The 15,879-nt window shown below is 40.4% G+C and overlaps 2 protein-coding genes across 4 annotated transcripts; one reads left to right on the plus strand and one right to left on the minus strand.

Moving 5' to 3' along the window:
• The first annotated feature begins 616 nt into the window (after positions 1-616).
• pla2g15 (phospholipase A2, group XV) lies at positions 617-10,078 on the plus strand. Of its 2 annotated transcripts, none has more exons than XM_040035494.1 (7): positions 617-635; positions 3,575-3,731; positions 4,912-5,030; positions 5,153-5,251; positions 6,372-6,596; positions 7,663-7,775; positions 7,932-10,078. In XM_040035494.1, exons 1-7 carry the CDS (start codon positions 632-634, stop codon positions 8,331-8,333), a joined length of 1,119 nt encoding a protein of 372 aa, XP_039891428.1. In that variant the 5' UTR covers positions 617-631; the 3' UTR covers positions 8,334-10,078. The 2 variants fall into 2 exon arrangements, with proteins under 2 accessions (XP_039891428.1, XP_039891419.1); XM_040035485.1 differs by lacking the exon at positions 617-635 and adding an exon at positions 976-1,234.
• Positions 8,701-15,869, minus strand: usb1 (U6 snRNA biogenesis 1). Of its 2 annotated transcripts, XM_040035509.1 has the most exons (7): positions 15,230-15,869; positions 14,344-14,483; positions 14,067-14,250; positions 12,939-12,992; positions 12,246-12,351; positions 11,871-11,951; positions 9,497-10,877 (listed from the first exon to the last, which is right to left on the minus strand). In XM_040035509.1, exons 1-7 carry the CDS (start codon positions 15,400-15,402, stop codon positions 10,770-10,772), a joined length of 846 nt encoding a protein of 281 aa, XP_039891443.1. In that variant the 5' UTR covers positions 15,403-15,869; the 3' UTR covers positions 9,497-10,769. The 2 variants fall into 2 exon arrangements, with proteins under 2 accessions (XP_039891451.1, XP_039891443.1); XM_040035517.1 differs by lacking the exon at positions 12,939-12,992 and having other exon boundaries at positions 8,701-10,877.
• Positions 15,870-15,879: the final 10 nt, after the last annotated feature.

Below are 15,879 nucleotides of genomic sequence, written 5' to 3' on the forward strand. Positions count from 1 at the left end.
CAGGTCTCCCCTGGGGAATTTCCACTCAACATTAACTTCTCTTTGTCTTACTTTCACAGTTCAAAGTGGGGAAGGGCCTCCTAGAAATCTACTCCTAAATTCATTACACACTCAGGCCTTTATTGCATCCAGGGCAGTGTCACTGTCTCTACAATAATTCTACATCCTACCTAACACATTTTTAAACTCTCAAATAAGCTACGCATATCTTCACAAGAGAGGTATTAACTGCACAACCTAGTGTTTCTAATAACTGTTGCTCTGTTACATATCTACAGGGTACCCCCAAGCTTACCTGTCCAACCTCCTAACACAACCATTCTATTCACACACAAAATCAAGTCACAGAGAGTCAGAAGCAGCCTCAGCTGGCCAGGGAGCTGCCCTTTTGTAATTGGCTTACTGCGCCCAGATCAGCTAATAGATGTATGCCAATTAAGTTCGAATGGGCCAATAGTTGGAAGCTCTACACCTGGAAGACGAGAGAAACAACAGCGCCACTTATTGTGGCATAAAACATAAAACACAGGCTTTCAAAACATCAGCTAATTTGAATAACTGACAGGTACAACCACGTGATCTAAGAGCTTGGAGTTGGACTGACTTGTTAAGGAGAAAGATCTTTATTTTCATGAGTAAGTTTTTTTAAAATGTATTTGCTAAATAAAACACATTATGGTAGAAAAGAGAGGATGGATTATATGGATTATATGGATAGAAAGAGGGGACACTTTTTGGTAGCGTATAGTTTAAAGTAAATAATCATCCAAACGGTACAATTAATATATTGATATTAATATTATTATTTCCTCTACTTGTAGGCCTATCAGAAATAAGAAGCTTGCAGAACAGTGGAAGCTTTTACTTTGAAAGAGGTGACTCCTCCTACCCCTCCTGAGGATGGCAGGAGGGGCACTTTCTTAAAGGCGTAACTGTTTTTCGCAAGACACTGTGTGCTCTTAAAATCCGGAACTCGTGATCGTTCCCGTCCACAGAGGTAGTTTACTCGCAGCTGTGGGCTTCAACAGCAAACCACAGCCGGCTCCACACACCGCGGAGGTATTATGCTCTTCAGGCTATGATATATCAGGAGTCATGGCGGGTTGGCACCGGGTAACTGCCTTCTGTGTCGGGCTTTTATTAATGCTGTTGTCGGCACCCAGCTCCGAGAAACCGGCAGGGAAATGTCTCGGCGAAAAGCCTCGTCCATCCCCAAAACCCCCGGTCGTCCTCAGTAAGTGTTTCCTTCATCAATTTATTCCTTAGTTTGTCTTCTGTTTCCAAATAGTTGCACAACTTGCTGTCGTCCGTCAGTTAGCTAATCGGCAGCTGGCGATTTCGAAAGGAGACCAAACTCCATTTAAAGGGGGTCAAATTTAAGTTCTCCTGATGTTTATCAGCCATCATGTTAACTTAAAAATAATTCTGTATTTATCATATTACTACTTGGCAAGTCTTCAATTCGGCTACAACATATTACACATAAGTCAATTCATTTTGAGCTTTTGTAAATGTTTGGCCTGTTGTTGTGGTTGTCATCAGCTGCCAAAACAGAAAAATCCTCGTGTGTGCATCTCGGTGTTCAAGACTCTCTTATGATCAGATAATATGACGTTTCATTATTTTAGCTGTGCTGTATCAAAATAAACTCTAAAACACGTTCCCACAATAAATGCAGAGTTAGAATTTGCTTTCAAGCGAGGCGTCCTTAAATTGTTGGCTTCTTGAACGAGGGTTGGTTCGATTTACATAAGAAATAAGAAAGCGGCTATCTTCATCTATCTGAAAACAAAAAAAGACATATAGCTGTACTGCTGTGGACAAGACTGACTGATTAACGTTATTTGAGGAAAGATTTAAACCTGCCAGCTGTGTCTGTGCCTGTGTTAAAGGGTAATTGTTTACAGCTCAGCCATCAGGTCATATGACAGAACGCGACTCTTCAGCTCAACAGCCAATCAGCTCCTCCAGACGCTGAGGGAGTCTCTCCTCATACCTTTCTGGGCCATGTAACCTTTAGGAGTGACTTTAAAATAAATAAGAATAAAAAACGAAATGGGTTTTACCTCAAAATCTCATTTTTCATTTCATGTTTTATACTTGTTTGGCTGTACTGTGTACAGCTTACAGAATGGAAAGCACAGGTGTAGTGACTTGTGTTTTATTCAGCTGAAACCTTCCCTGACTTCTGAATGTAAGCATAGCTTGTTAAGAGTTATAATTACACCTGTACACATTACAAGTACTATGTCCGGCATTAAAAATGCCATAGCTGACAGACAGGTGGGAGTATATTAGAAAGAAAAAAAGAGCGTAGTGGAAAAAGGAGAAAGATGAGGATAAGAGACAAAGCGCCAACTGCTGCATTTTTGATTTAAAAACACAAACGGCACTTGAAAGAGAGAAGGGGAAAAATAAAAATAGATATGATCGTGTGAGTGTCACGAAACACATTTTATGAGGAAGAGAAAAAACCACAATGCCAGAGGCAGAGAGGCCCAGGAGACCCGGGCCATTTGTCCCACCCTCTCGCCCTGATGCCAAGGGGCAAGAGCCCCACACTATCGGAGGTAACTGGGAGTTGACTCCTCCAGAGGCCGGCCATGCCGTCACGAGCTGATGACGATCCCAAGGACGAGTGATTTTCAAGACACATCTGTATCTGCAGCGTCTGGCCCCCCAGTAGTTCTTGTTCGGATTTTTGTCAGAAGGGAATTTTTGCTTCCTTCTTGATACATATTACAGTTTCACACAATCACTCAGCTTTGCTGTTTCTGATTCAGATTCTGTGCTAATTTGAAGTAGTCCCAGTTTCTGTGTGGCTTACAAAATCACTTAATGCAAGCACCATATTGGTTTTTTTTGGGGACTTCTCCTGACAGATCATGTGTCCTACATGACAGCTGCTGACATCTGGCTGAAGCCATGAGTTGTTTTTGGGTTTTTTTTTTGTTTTTTTTTTGCAGCTCTGTTTTTAGATTTTATTTTTCCTCATTTATTTAACCAGTGGGTCATCCGCCTTGGTCAGTTGTGGCTTGCTTCACACAAACTGCAGTTTTCCCCCTTAACGTCCACCCGTGTGGAACCTGTGTGCGGAGACTGAGCGTCCCTTTGACAGAAGTCTTTAAAGGATTTATTTGTATTCTACTTCATGGACTAAAATAAAAGTACAGTTCACATGGTGTCCACCTATAGTTTTGATTAAAGTGTCACTGGGGAAGTTCTGGGAAGGTTTTTTTGGAGTATGGGAATAGTAATACAAACTCCTCAACTGCTTCAGACCAAAGGCTGAATTGCAGCTGAATGTCTAAAGCATGTTTTTAAAATGATTGTACAGTCAGATGTGCTGCATGCATGATGAGACTGACTACTCTGCTGGATCCATGGCTTCCTAACTGATGCCTAATGCCAGATTAAATTTCTGCAGTTCATCCACTCCTCCGCTGGCTTCTTGGGATTTAGAGTAATTTGCACAGCTTCTATATGGTTACATAAGTGCATGTTAATAGTCTAAAGGCTAAGTGCTGATCAATGTCCCTGATAAGTGAATCATTGCTAATGTTGCTTGTTGCAGTTCCAGGAGATCTGGGAAACCAGCTGGAGGCGAGGCTGGACAAACCCACTGTGGTCCATTACATCTGCTACAAGAAGACTGACGCATACTTCACACTGTGGCTCAACCTGGAGCTGCTGGTTCCTGTAGCCATAGACTGCTGGATAGACAACATTAGGTGGGTGTCGCTGCCTGAATTTGTCACGTGAAGAAGAGAAAAGTGCTGTTTGTCAGTCGCTGAATTAATTACCATTGCCCCTTTTTACATTACTAGCTTTTATTGTTGTTTGTCTTCGTTGATTGTAAAAAATATAAAATGTTAATGTGCTGTTTTTTGGTGGAGAAATGGTGAGGTGCCAATACCTGGATAAGATAGTCCTCCCCTTTATCAACAAGATCTAGAGGATAACAAAGTGCAATCTGCTCAAAGATATCAGGAATTGAGTAAACCTGTACTTTAGTACAGTCATAAGAGTGATAAAGTAAAACATCTGGAGAGAGACGTGTAAGACAAATTCTTACTCTAGTCCTACTTTGGACTCGGACTGACTAATCTGGGTTGACTAAATCGATCATGGAAATTTTAACCTGACTTTCTTTGCGCTGCAATTTATTTTCACAAAGTATGAGCTTTTATTTTGAAATCAAAGCAATGGGAATAGATCGGTTCTCACGTGACTGAATGATTTTTCTGCAAGCAGCACATTTGTACTGCAGCTTGACCAGGTTATCAGGTTTTCAAGGGGTGATTGTATCCCATTATTGTGGCTCTGTGGCTTCAGATCATGCCAATACCACTTTGCATCTCTGCTGTAGAGATCCCTGGAAAAGAAGTGCATATATTTGCCAATGTTGTTAGTGATCTTCACTTACTGTCATTTCAGTTTTGTTGGAAAACTCCTTATTTACCCACATTTCCACAAAGGGATGGAAACTGCTGAAGGAGTCAGTCCTACAGACACATAACAGAATTATTAACTGGAAATACTCCAACGTAAAATGTTAGTTTGGGTTACAGCAGGGTACCTCCACTCGTTGCCTCTATAGTACAATGTAATGGCAGATTTCACTCGAATAAGGAACATGACCAAATGTAGCTATAGCGTTTAAAGCTTGGCATGTTCTCAGATGCTCATTTCTGCTTTTCATACCAAACATCTTTACTTTCATCTGCGTTGTATATCTACAAACCGCACATGTGGAAGTTGTTGTCACACATAAATAACAAGAAGGTGGAATAACGGAGACTTAAAACGAGAAGTGTTTCTGTTGCCTCGTAAAGGGCGCGCGTGTGTGTCTTTGGTTGACCACAGATGCAGAACTGAGATAAATTGAATATTGCAAACTTGTGTGTGCAGGCTGATCTACAACCAGACCACACACACCACCTCTTCCCCACCAGGTGTGGACATCCGCGTCCCTGGGTTCGGGAAGACCTTCTCAGTGGAGTACCTGGATCCAAGCAAACGCAGTGTGGGTGGGTTAAACGGCCACATTTTTAACTGTTGTCCTCTCACTGTGACCAGATTTTGTTGCTGATCAAATTTACCCTGATACCATATTTAATGCTTAATGTTTTCTCGTGTGTGTGTGTTGCAGGAATGTATTTCTTCAGTATAGTGCAGGCACTGGTAGACTGGGGTTACACCAGAGATGATGATGTCAGAGGAGCACCCTATGATTGGAGGAAAGCGCCCAGTAAGCTACCACACTTGAAAAACCAGGCGGAAACATGGCCAGAAGTGGTGCATATTTAAATAAAATAAAAAATCACAAAACTGACGAGGGTAACAGGTGTATTTCATATATTTACCAGAACTGCTTTGCTCCAGTTCCCCTTTCAAAAGTTGATTCTTCTAGACCAGAAACCTCTTGAGTTTTGGTTTCCAGCAGTTGTGAAGATGATGATGGGGATTAAAAATTATTAGTTGTACATTTTCTGCCCTCAAACGGGGTCAAATTTCCTTTTACATCCATGCCCAGAGTGCTTGAAGTGAGCGTGTCATGCAAACTGACGTCCACTGTTTATTTTTGAGCAGGTGTCTTTAAAAAAGATCCCTCATTTCTAACTTTCCTCCATAGACCACTTTGTGGTTGTTGCCCATTGTGATATAAGAACAGGCCAAGCATTCACCTCAGCTCGACTGGCGCTCTCGAATTTCCAAATTGGAAACTGCAGTCTGCCTTCTTATATTCTAAGTCTAACTGTACCAGAATGGAGTGAAGCCACCACCAGCTCATTTGTATTTCAGTCCACAGTCTGTTAGAAACAACGCAGTTCAGGCGTGATGACCTGTGGTATTTTGGACATGTGATATTTCAACTAGCTTATTACACAAGCATTAAAGATCTATATGCAGCCAGCTGTTTTGCAGCAGCACATGAGTGACTCCTCAATATTTGGTTGGCCGGGACTTTCCTTAGTTTTCTAATGAACTAATCTTAAGAGGTGATTGCATAACTCTTGACATGCATCTCTTTACTGGAACAGAAGGACATATAAAGCACAGTAGCCAGTATTTTGAAGAACATGTTCGTGCTATAAAGCAGCTGACACATTTGTCATGCACTGCATTTCTGCTTTCATGCCCTGAGCATAAAAAGGAAGGTTTAAGTCTTCCATGATGGCTTTGTCTCTTGAAAAAGTAGACTTGTGTAGAAATGGATGTGAGAAAATTGATTAAACCGTGAGGGCTGACTGGGTTTTCTTGAGTGTTCTTCTCATACTAAAGATTTGCCATCTAGTTTTATTTGTTTGACAGTCGTGAATGTCATAACGTTTTGTGTGTGTCATCATCGGCTCTTGTCTCTTCGTCAGATGAGAATAAAGATTATTTCTTGGCGCTGCAAAAGATGATTGAAGAGATGGTGGAGAAGGCTGGAGAGCCCGTGGTGCTCATCGCGCACAGCATGGGCAACCTGTACACTCTGTACTTCCTCAACCAGCAGCCACAGGCTTGGAAAGATCGGTACATCAAGGCTTTCGTCTCTCTCGGAGCGCCGTGGGCCGGCGTAGTGAAGACCTTACGTGTGGTCATCTCTGGTAAGAGACGAACCAGCATTACAAAAAAAGTACTGATGTACATGTTGTTGACTGCCCGGCATAGTCACAAACTCTGTGCCTCGGCACCAGAATACTGTGAACAGAACATTTTTGGATCAGATATGCTTTAAAAAAAAAAAAAAAAAAAAAGTCTCATAATTGGCTTATTTGTGCATAAAATTAAAACAGTTAATGTAGAGAGGTTGTTCAACCAGCTCACAGTTTGCCACTAAAGATTAAACATTTACTGATGGGAATATTCAGACATATTAGATATACTTGGCTCTATATTTAGATATGTTACCGTAACAACTGTCCTGCTAATTGAACCAGCTACTAGCCCTGACATTAGCTTCCTCATTCATAGTTAGTTCTATGCAAAATATATCATATGTATAATTAATGCTGAACTGTAGCATCTTAATCACAATTATCAGACATTTTCTGCTTTAATTGGCCAAAGATTCAGACTGAGAATCCCAGCTGAGCACCAAATTGAGGGCCCTCAAACTACATCAGCAAAATGTAGTTTGACTGGTTTCTTTCTAATTGCAGATGCAGTCTTCAAATTAAAAATGTGTGGAACATGAAGATGAATAACATCTTTGCATGCTAATCTGGAAGTTTTTTGCATTTTTGGAAATGCAATGATCAGCTAGAAAAATATTAGTTAAGTCCATCTTTGTGTAATCTTCAAACACTAAAACATTTTTTGTCAAATAAATGTCTGGTTTTACAAAGGATATTAGGCTGCAACTGAATTTTACAGGCCAGTGTATTGGTTTATTAATGTCAGACCAAATCTAAAATCCACACCAGAGTTTACAGGAATTTACTCTCCTGCTACTCTTTGCTCTCCTGCTAGCCTACTCGAGAAATGTTCACCAGACTAAAACTGACAACAAATATTTGAAATAAAACATCTTCTGCAAGAGCATCCTGACCAAGAGACTGAGGCCTGCGGCATATATCAGGTGTTTGCCAGGACATGCTTCCCTTTTCTAAGTCACCACTCAACGAAAGCATCTTTCAATTCTCCATCCTTTATTTCTGTTCCACTTTCTAGGTGATAATGACCGCATCCCAGTGATCAGCCCGCTCAAGATTCGCTCCCAGCAACGTTCTGCTGTCTCCACAAACTGGTTGTTTCCCTTTGTCCGCTCCTGGCCCAAAGATAAGGTGTGTGTTTGTTTAAATGGGAATTAATTTTTCCTTCTATGTCAACATAAACTTATTCCTGGCACGTTAGAGCAGCCTTACAGCAATGGTTGGTGATGTAGTTTTAGACAGAGTATGATCATCAGAGGTGACCAAATCAAGTGTTTCCACCTCCAGGTCTTTGTCCAGACACCTACCGCCAACTACACTGTGCAGGACTACCATCGCCTCTACTCTGACATCAATTTTGAGGACGGCTGGATGATGCAGCAGGACACAGAATCGCTGGTGGCTGACTTCACACCCCCCGGCGTGCCTGTCCACTGTCTGTACGGTGTAGGCATTTCCACTCCTGAAGCATTTCAGTACTCAGAAAAGTTCCCAGACGTAGAGCCCACAGTGTTGACCGGCGAGGGGGACGGGACGGTAAACCTGTACAGTGCCCTCCAGTGCAAACGCTGGATAGGAAAGCAGAAGCAGCCTGTGACGTTGGTCGAACTTCCACAAAATGAGCACGTTGACATGCTACTCAATGTGACAACTGTGGACTATATTAAGAAAGTGGTGTTTTCTCCGTGATGCTGGCTAGCAGGCAGACTGCTCTGTTTGCCTTACACTGACACGCGGAGCAAGACGGGAACTGACGTCTCACCTGTCTGAACAATGATTGCCAAATATTCCCCATTTATGCCACAATGCTCAAGGAAAGTATCACGGTTCTTTAGGACAAATGCAGGTTGATATTTTTTTTTTTTTTTTGATTTTTATAGCTGTTACTCTAAAGTCTACATGCAAAGAGTTTAACTCTTTGCATGTAGACTTGCATGTGCTTTAATAAAATGAGCGAGGTTTTGATCTTGAATGAGATTTCTGAGCTCTGACTGTATTGTGGTAAAATTGTAACTAGTTAAAGCATATACTGAATTTACAGCCTTTTCATTCAAGCTGATTTTTTTTTTTTTTTAATATTATAAATCCTGCCTTTTTTCAAAATTTCATTTTAGCTGTATATTGCTGGTTGTTAGGATTCATGTTACAAAAAGTGCGTGCTGAAGGATTAGACCCATACACATCTGATTTCTAGGTTTCAAAGATGGTTGAATTTGATATCTTCTTGGACTAAAGACTTCTCCTTTCCCTGATTTAAGCCTTCAAACTGTTCCTGAGGGAAGATGACACACTATTGGTCATAAGATGGAGTTTATATCTACCAAATGGAATTTAATGTTTTTAACTGATTAGTGATTTAATTTGTGAAACCTAGGAGTTATATCAGTGAAACTTATCGATTGGGTCTCATGAGGACAACTTTATTGGCTTACAAAACTCATAAAGTGGCCAAAGCAACATAAAAGCTACCCCAAGGCTCAGATTTACCAATCAAAAAACTCTTTGTGAGGCTGCATGTAAGGCAGAAAGTCAACTGAAAGAATCAGTGCAGTCTAGACACCGGCCCGTAGGACACATGCTGCTCTTGCCATCCTGCTAGTATGGGGGTTATCTTATTATTTAAAGGTGGCACTTCTGCTGAATACTAGAAGTATTTTGGGTTTAAACTTTAAATTTATATGTATCAGATCAGTGGGTACCTCAAGGCACTTCACACTGGAAAGTCAGCAGAATAGAAGTCCGATAATCAAACAATCCTTGATAAGCAAGCATTGGATGACAGTGGAGAGGAAGAAATCCCTGTTTAACAGGAAGAAGGCTCCAGGTTAGGTTTGCGAAAGCCATGATTTGGCTTAGAATAAAACTTTTTTTTTTCCCCTTGGGTCTTACCATCGTTTTCTCAGACAAACACTAGAGGTGTCTCACACACATGACACTGACTTCATAACTGATTGTTTACATTTGTGGGTTTAAACTTTACTCTGTGCAGACCTATCAAAGGGTCTGTTTTGGGTTTCTCTCAGAGGGTGAGCCCAACCTGGGCTGGCTAGTCAGGGGAAGAGGGACCCCTTCTGTGTCGGCTACTGAATACACTGAATGCCGTCATTTAAAGAGCTGATGCTTTTTTGAAATGCTAAGATTGTTTGTTCAGGACAAAGATTTTAATAAATCCTAAGACTTTTGTATATATCAGGACAGAATGATTCAATAAATTAGTTCTTGGCACAAGATTTCATGCTCTGAAGCTTAATTACAGCCACCGGGGGATGACTCAAGACCATGAGATGGGTTTTTCTTTTGTGGATGTGAAAAGTTCAAAATTGGACAGTCTGTTCTGACGTGACTGTATTGTGCCATGCTGCCCCTCACCGGGCCAGACCAAGATGATCTACTTATTCACGTGCTGCCTTCTATTCATTAAATTCTTTCAAATATTTGCAGTGAATCCCTCTTGTATACCTTACTCTAAAGCTCTCTGTTTTATTTTCTCCATGTATGGATGTTGTTTAGGAAGATTAGGACTATGTGAATTATATGATCAAGTCAGGCACACACAACATTTGCTCTAACCACAGGAAGCCCCAATATTTCTGTTTGCCAGGGGGAGCCAATCAAAAATGTTGTACAAAAACAGGGAACTAAAATAAAAAAATAAAAAAAAAGGCTCAACTTTAAGAGAACTTCACTTTGACTTCATTCAATATGTGAAATCTAGATTTTGGCATTTAAACTTCTTGAATATGAGTGAAACCAGTCGCTGAATTCCTTCCACTGTTCTGGTAAAACGTACAGCTGTGACACTTGAGGTTTCTATGCTGACTAAATCCACAACTTCCCTTCAGCGATTCAGTCATGCATATGCCATAATTGTTCAGCGCTCTCACCACTGTCCCATACGTAATGGAAAAATACAAAAGAAGTAACGTCTTTATTTAAATACATAAAACATTTCAATACTTTTGCAGTTAGCTGTGATTGTGTCCGTTGGGGCGTTTCAGGAGTTTTTAAAAGGACATTTAAAATGTTAGCAATTCAGTGAACACTGGAGTCAGAGCTGAGGTAACGAGTCTTCCTCATATCTGTGCAAAGACAACATCAGCTTTACTCCATTAGTTACTTCATGTTTTAGGATTCCAGAGGAAAGCGGAAAGTCTTGTTTCCCGTCCTGCAGCGAAGCTCCGAGCAGTCCAGCCTCAACACAAATGGTCCGTCTTCGTGGTCGTCTACTAGACTCTACAACATATTAAAAAAATAAAACAAATTCAGTTACATCTACTGCAGCTGGGCTAAAGAACCTGATAACTCCAAAATGAAGGAAACTCTGGGTCTTCTGCTCCAGAAAGAGGGTTAACTTTAACTTAAATTCAGTCAGTTAAACTCAGGATTCTGTTAACCAAACCTGCTCGCTGTCGGGTTTCCTTCAACCCGAGTTTCTCTGAGCTCCCCTCTCATCAAGCCTGAAGCAGCTGACTAAAGCGTAACACCTTTTCATTTGTATGTTGATATTAAAGCACATACCAGAACAACTTATTTCACACATGACCAAGGACACACAGATCTTTGGACACGTTTGGATTAATTTTCCAAAACTCTAAAACTCTGTGGCATTACGGCAGCTCAAACAATTACAATACATAACTGAAATTTTCCCTGTTTAAATGAAGCATATTTAAAATACAGGATTACACTACAGTATATCCAATTTTATCTTATCAATAAGTAACTGTGAATCCTCCTTTTATCCGAGCTTCACTGATAAATTGTGAAAAGCCAGACTGCTGACCAATCCTTGTTTAGCAGATCCTTTACAGTGAAAGACAACGAGCTGACAATAAAGTCACAAAAATGAAGAGAAACTGATTTTGTGTAATTACTGCTGGGCCACTACAGGTTTTCATATCCCTGTCTGGGTATAAAGTGCCATTTCTCACAGACAGGAAATGAAAACGGTATATCAGCACTGATGTGTGACCCACTATTATCATAGTTTTAAGAATAATTCAAAAACATTTCAGTCAGACTGTTGCTTATCTGAGATATACTGAGTTTATTAATCACACCTGGACTCGGCTTGCTATGACAAGCAGTCTGGGCCCTTAAAATCAACTGAAGAACTACAAAAAATCTAACAAATTAGGAGGAACAAAGAAATCATATAAAGATAATACAAACAGATGTCAGTGCTGGGATTTAGGATTTAGGAAAAATCACAAGTTGTTCGAGTACCTGCAGCTCCTGCATGCACTCCTCCATCTGCACTGTCTGGTCTCCCACACACCAGGCCAGACTCATGTGGAAGGATGGATCCTATGAAACACATTAAGGAACATTATAGGCTCTTTCAGTGCTTTTTTTCTAAAGATGAGATGATAAAATGATTTATTTTTTTTTTTTTTTTAAATTTGCTGTTTGTTCTCTGATGTGTCATATTAAAGTCTCTGCTTGGTATCTGTGTTTAACACCACGCCTGCCCTTCGATCAGAATGAAGAGGCCGGTGCAACATAGAAGAACATTTAATGTGGCATTACTCTATTACATTCAAAATCATCACACAATAGCGGGTAAAGCTGCAGATTTGTTTGTGTGTGTGTTTAACTGACCTTGTAGAAAGTCTCCAGGCGAAACTCTGTCATCGTCCTGTCAACAGCTCGGATCAGATCCAACAACTGAGCATGCCCAGTTGACACTTCCATCCCCAGGAATGTCCTGCAGGCAAAACACACACACAGAAACTGGAGCAGCATACTTTTTGGCAGCAGATCTGAACAGTCTGTGCAACAATGACAATATGTGTAAAGTATGAGGACAGTTACGCATCCAGTTTGATGATATACTAAATGTTATGTTTTCCCCTAGCTGGCTGATCTGGGGTGGTTTTTATTTCCTTGTTGAGGAACGCAGCTGTGAGCTGCAGCAAGAGTGCCGCTAACTAAGTCACATATTTTGACTTTCAGCTGTCCAGGATCGATGTCTGTCCACCTTCAAGTTTAGAAGGAACGCTTCTTTAAACATTTGCTTTCGCAATCTAATCTTTGTTAGTTGCACAGTCAGCTCTTTACTTCTAATGTTCACAGACATCTAAACGTTGATCCTAAAATCTACACGATCTCACAATCAACACCGAACCACGTGGAAGCGCTTCTGTGCAATTTTGTGGCTTTGTCTCGAACAAAGCTCAGCATGCATGTTTTATCAGTACACATGTCAGTGAGCTGGTGTGAATGTGCTGAAGCTGTGTAACGGTCCAAATACTTACAGTCTGACCTGTGTTCGGATTAAAAACTCAACTGTACCTCGTTTTCTCTGCATTAGAGTACACGCGCAGTCTCCCTGCCGAGCACACGAACCTGGTGATGAGCAATACAACCAGAATAAGTGTGTCACCAGATTTATAGATAACTGCATTTTTCTGCACACTGTTTCCTTTATTTTTTTTTCCTCTTTTTAAATGTTAAAACTCTTTTGCATCTTATAAAATAATGCCACCTTACTTACCATTACATTAGTGTTGTCACAATACCAGAATTTCTCACTTTGAAAGCTTGACATTTAAAGCCGGGAAAATGCAATAAAACTTCTGATTTTTATTAAAATTAAGTATATTATAGCTGTGCCATGACAACAAGGTTCATTTTATCGTATTAGCACCAACATAACAAACTGCTATTAGACTAAAAATTTGTCAGTCACAAATCATTAACCCATGAGTGGGCTTATTTAATACAGCTGATAATCCTATATTTGACACATAGATTGACCTAGATTTATAAAATCAACAATTTCTTACTCAATCTGAACCAGAATGAGTGACTGAGTCCATAAACTCAGCAGGGAAGTGTTTACAGAAGTCTGTTTTCCCATACACTTCTATAGGACCTGAGTCTTTTCCTCCCACAGTTATCGCCATCTAGTGGCCTAAAGATTGAATGCAGGATTTTAGGCACTCTGCACTGGCTTCACTTCTACACAGAAGTGTGGCCATGTTTATTTTTTATTTTTTTTAACCATCTGTGATCAAATTCACACAGAAGCTTCTTGGGGATGAAGCCAACACAGAGATGCCAAAAGCTGCAGTCCCTTCAACGGCCACTTGAGGGTGGCTACAAAAGCAAGCCAGCACCCACTGGCTTGTCCCGCGTTAAAATACCCAACTTCAGAGATCAAATCTAGATGTTTACAGCGTGGTACACAAAATGTTTTTGACTCTATAAATTATATTTTCAACTTATTTAGTAAGTCATTCATCTGGGTTTTGTTAAGGTTTAAAGTTAAGAGTTTGCCGAAAACTAAACTGGAGGCTTTAAGAAAAAGCAGAGCTGGACTATACATTAAAAAAATATAGCTCTCTTTTTGACATCACTGAAGTAACTAATTAATTCATATCATTATAATAAATTAAAAAAAACAAAACATAAAACAACCTTTTGCAGCCTGTAAGACTTGACTTGAGGCTCTGTGTGAACGGCTGGATCCAGTGGTGTCTGAGCACCACTGTCTGGGACAGGCTGAGGTGGAACTCATCCTGCGCAGTCAAAACTACACCCCGGGCACATGCTGCCGAGAGAATCCCATCCAACAGCTCCCCAAACTCCTCTTCAGGATGATCTGAGGAGACAAAGAGTAAAGCAGGCACAAGGTGAGAAATCAAGACGTGATCTTCGCTGACCGGTCGCTTGCTGTACACAGTGACTGCCTTACATGGGAAATAAACGTAGCTAGCCCAGTTTCCTCTTTCATGCTTGAAGGAGCGGATGCGTCCGCCATGAAGAGAGCTGTCTTCAGTCTGTGAGTCCACCTCATCTGGAAACATGGCCAACACACAGCTAGGGAGAGGCAGTCTGCAGAAAGCACAGCCAGGATGGAGTAATTCTTTTTAACCAACATGCTTTAATATAATTTATATTTTCCTCAGCTGTGATGTAAAGAATTCTGGGCGTCCTGGGAAACGCAGGATTTCTCACTCAACGGTCACTTTTGTTATTGCTTGATTGAACAATTATTTGCTCCATTTTAAGTTATTCTATCTGAAATTTTTCTATCAGCCTTGTAAAGATGGAGTTATGTTTTCTCACCTTTTGTTTTGTCTGCGTGAAAAATCCAAAGATAGACACCTGAAAATCTTGCTTGACAAAGAAACGCATCAAATCCTCACAAGTAAAAAGTGGGAAAATAGCAGTTACGTAATTACTTTAAAAAGTTCATAGTATTCAATTATGAAATCTTTTTGGTTTTTGTTCACTGTTTATGATTTCTACGGGTATTACTGACCTTCACAGTTTATCTAGTTAGGTCAGTTTGGTGCCAATGACCTCAGTTTTTATGACTATTCAATTTGAGAAAGTTGCAGGGAAACCAGGTTATGATCTCATAGGGCAAACAAAGAGGCAGGTGGATAGGACAGGTTTGAAATAACATTTATTTATTTATTATTTAGTTTACTTCACATTTTATAGATTGCCCGTTGCCTATACTGTTTTATTCTGTTATATATTTATTTATAGTTTGGGCAGGTTTGGTCTTCCGTAGTTTAGCTATATCACCAACGCTAACACCCGAGAGAGGGTTACACAGCCATGAGACACACCTTGATTTGGGGCTCTCTTCCTCAGTTTTGTGTTTCTTCCTCGTTGGCAAACCATCATCTTCCTCTTGGCACTTTCGGCAGGTAGTTTCACTCTGATTTTTCGCTCCTTCAGCTTCACCGCCAGCCTCACCGTCCTCCTCCGAGCTGCTGCTGCTGCTGTAGCCAACCAACATTTTAAACTACCTGATATTCCGCCACATTATTTAAAATAAGAGATCAACTCACGGGAGCTCATATAACTTTTTAAACCATGCACATAAGAAAGGTGCCTGCCTTCCAGCGCCTTCTGCGCTTCACTTCCGATATAAACAACCTGTTGTAACCATAAAATAGGTTCCGGTGTAACATAACGCCTGCTGTAAATCAGTTCCCCTTTCGATGGTTTGTGGATTTAAAGAAAATGTGTATATACTGTATCAGCTGTGTATCTTATGTGTATTAATGCAGTGTGAGCTATTCGGAACAAAATATACCAAGTTTAAAAGAGCCATTTAGAAAATATATGTTTTTTCTTCTTTTTTTTCTATTCTTTAAAGTATAGATACGGAACAGGGATAATTTCTTTTTTTTGCTAAATCTTACATTAAAGCCTTCACATACTGGGCTCTATACTTGTGTGTGTGCGTGTGAGCGTGCCAATTAACTCTTGC

The sequence above is a fragment of the Simochromis diagramma genome, unplaced genomic scaffold (genome assembly GCF_900408965.1).
Source record: "Simochromis diagramma unplaced genomic scaffold, fSimDia1.1 OVJJ01000333.1, whole genome shotgun sequence".
Classification (NCBI taxonomy): Eukaryota; Metazoa; Chordata; class Actinopteri; order Cichliformes; family Cichlidae; genus Simochromis; species Simochromis diagramma.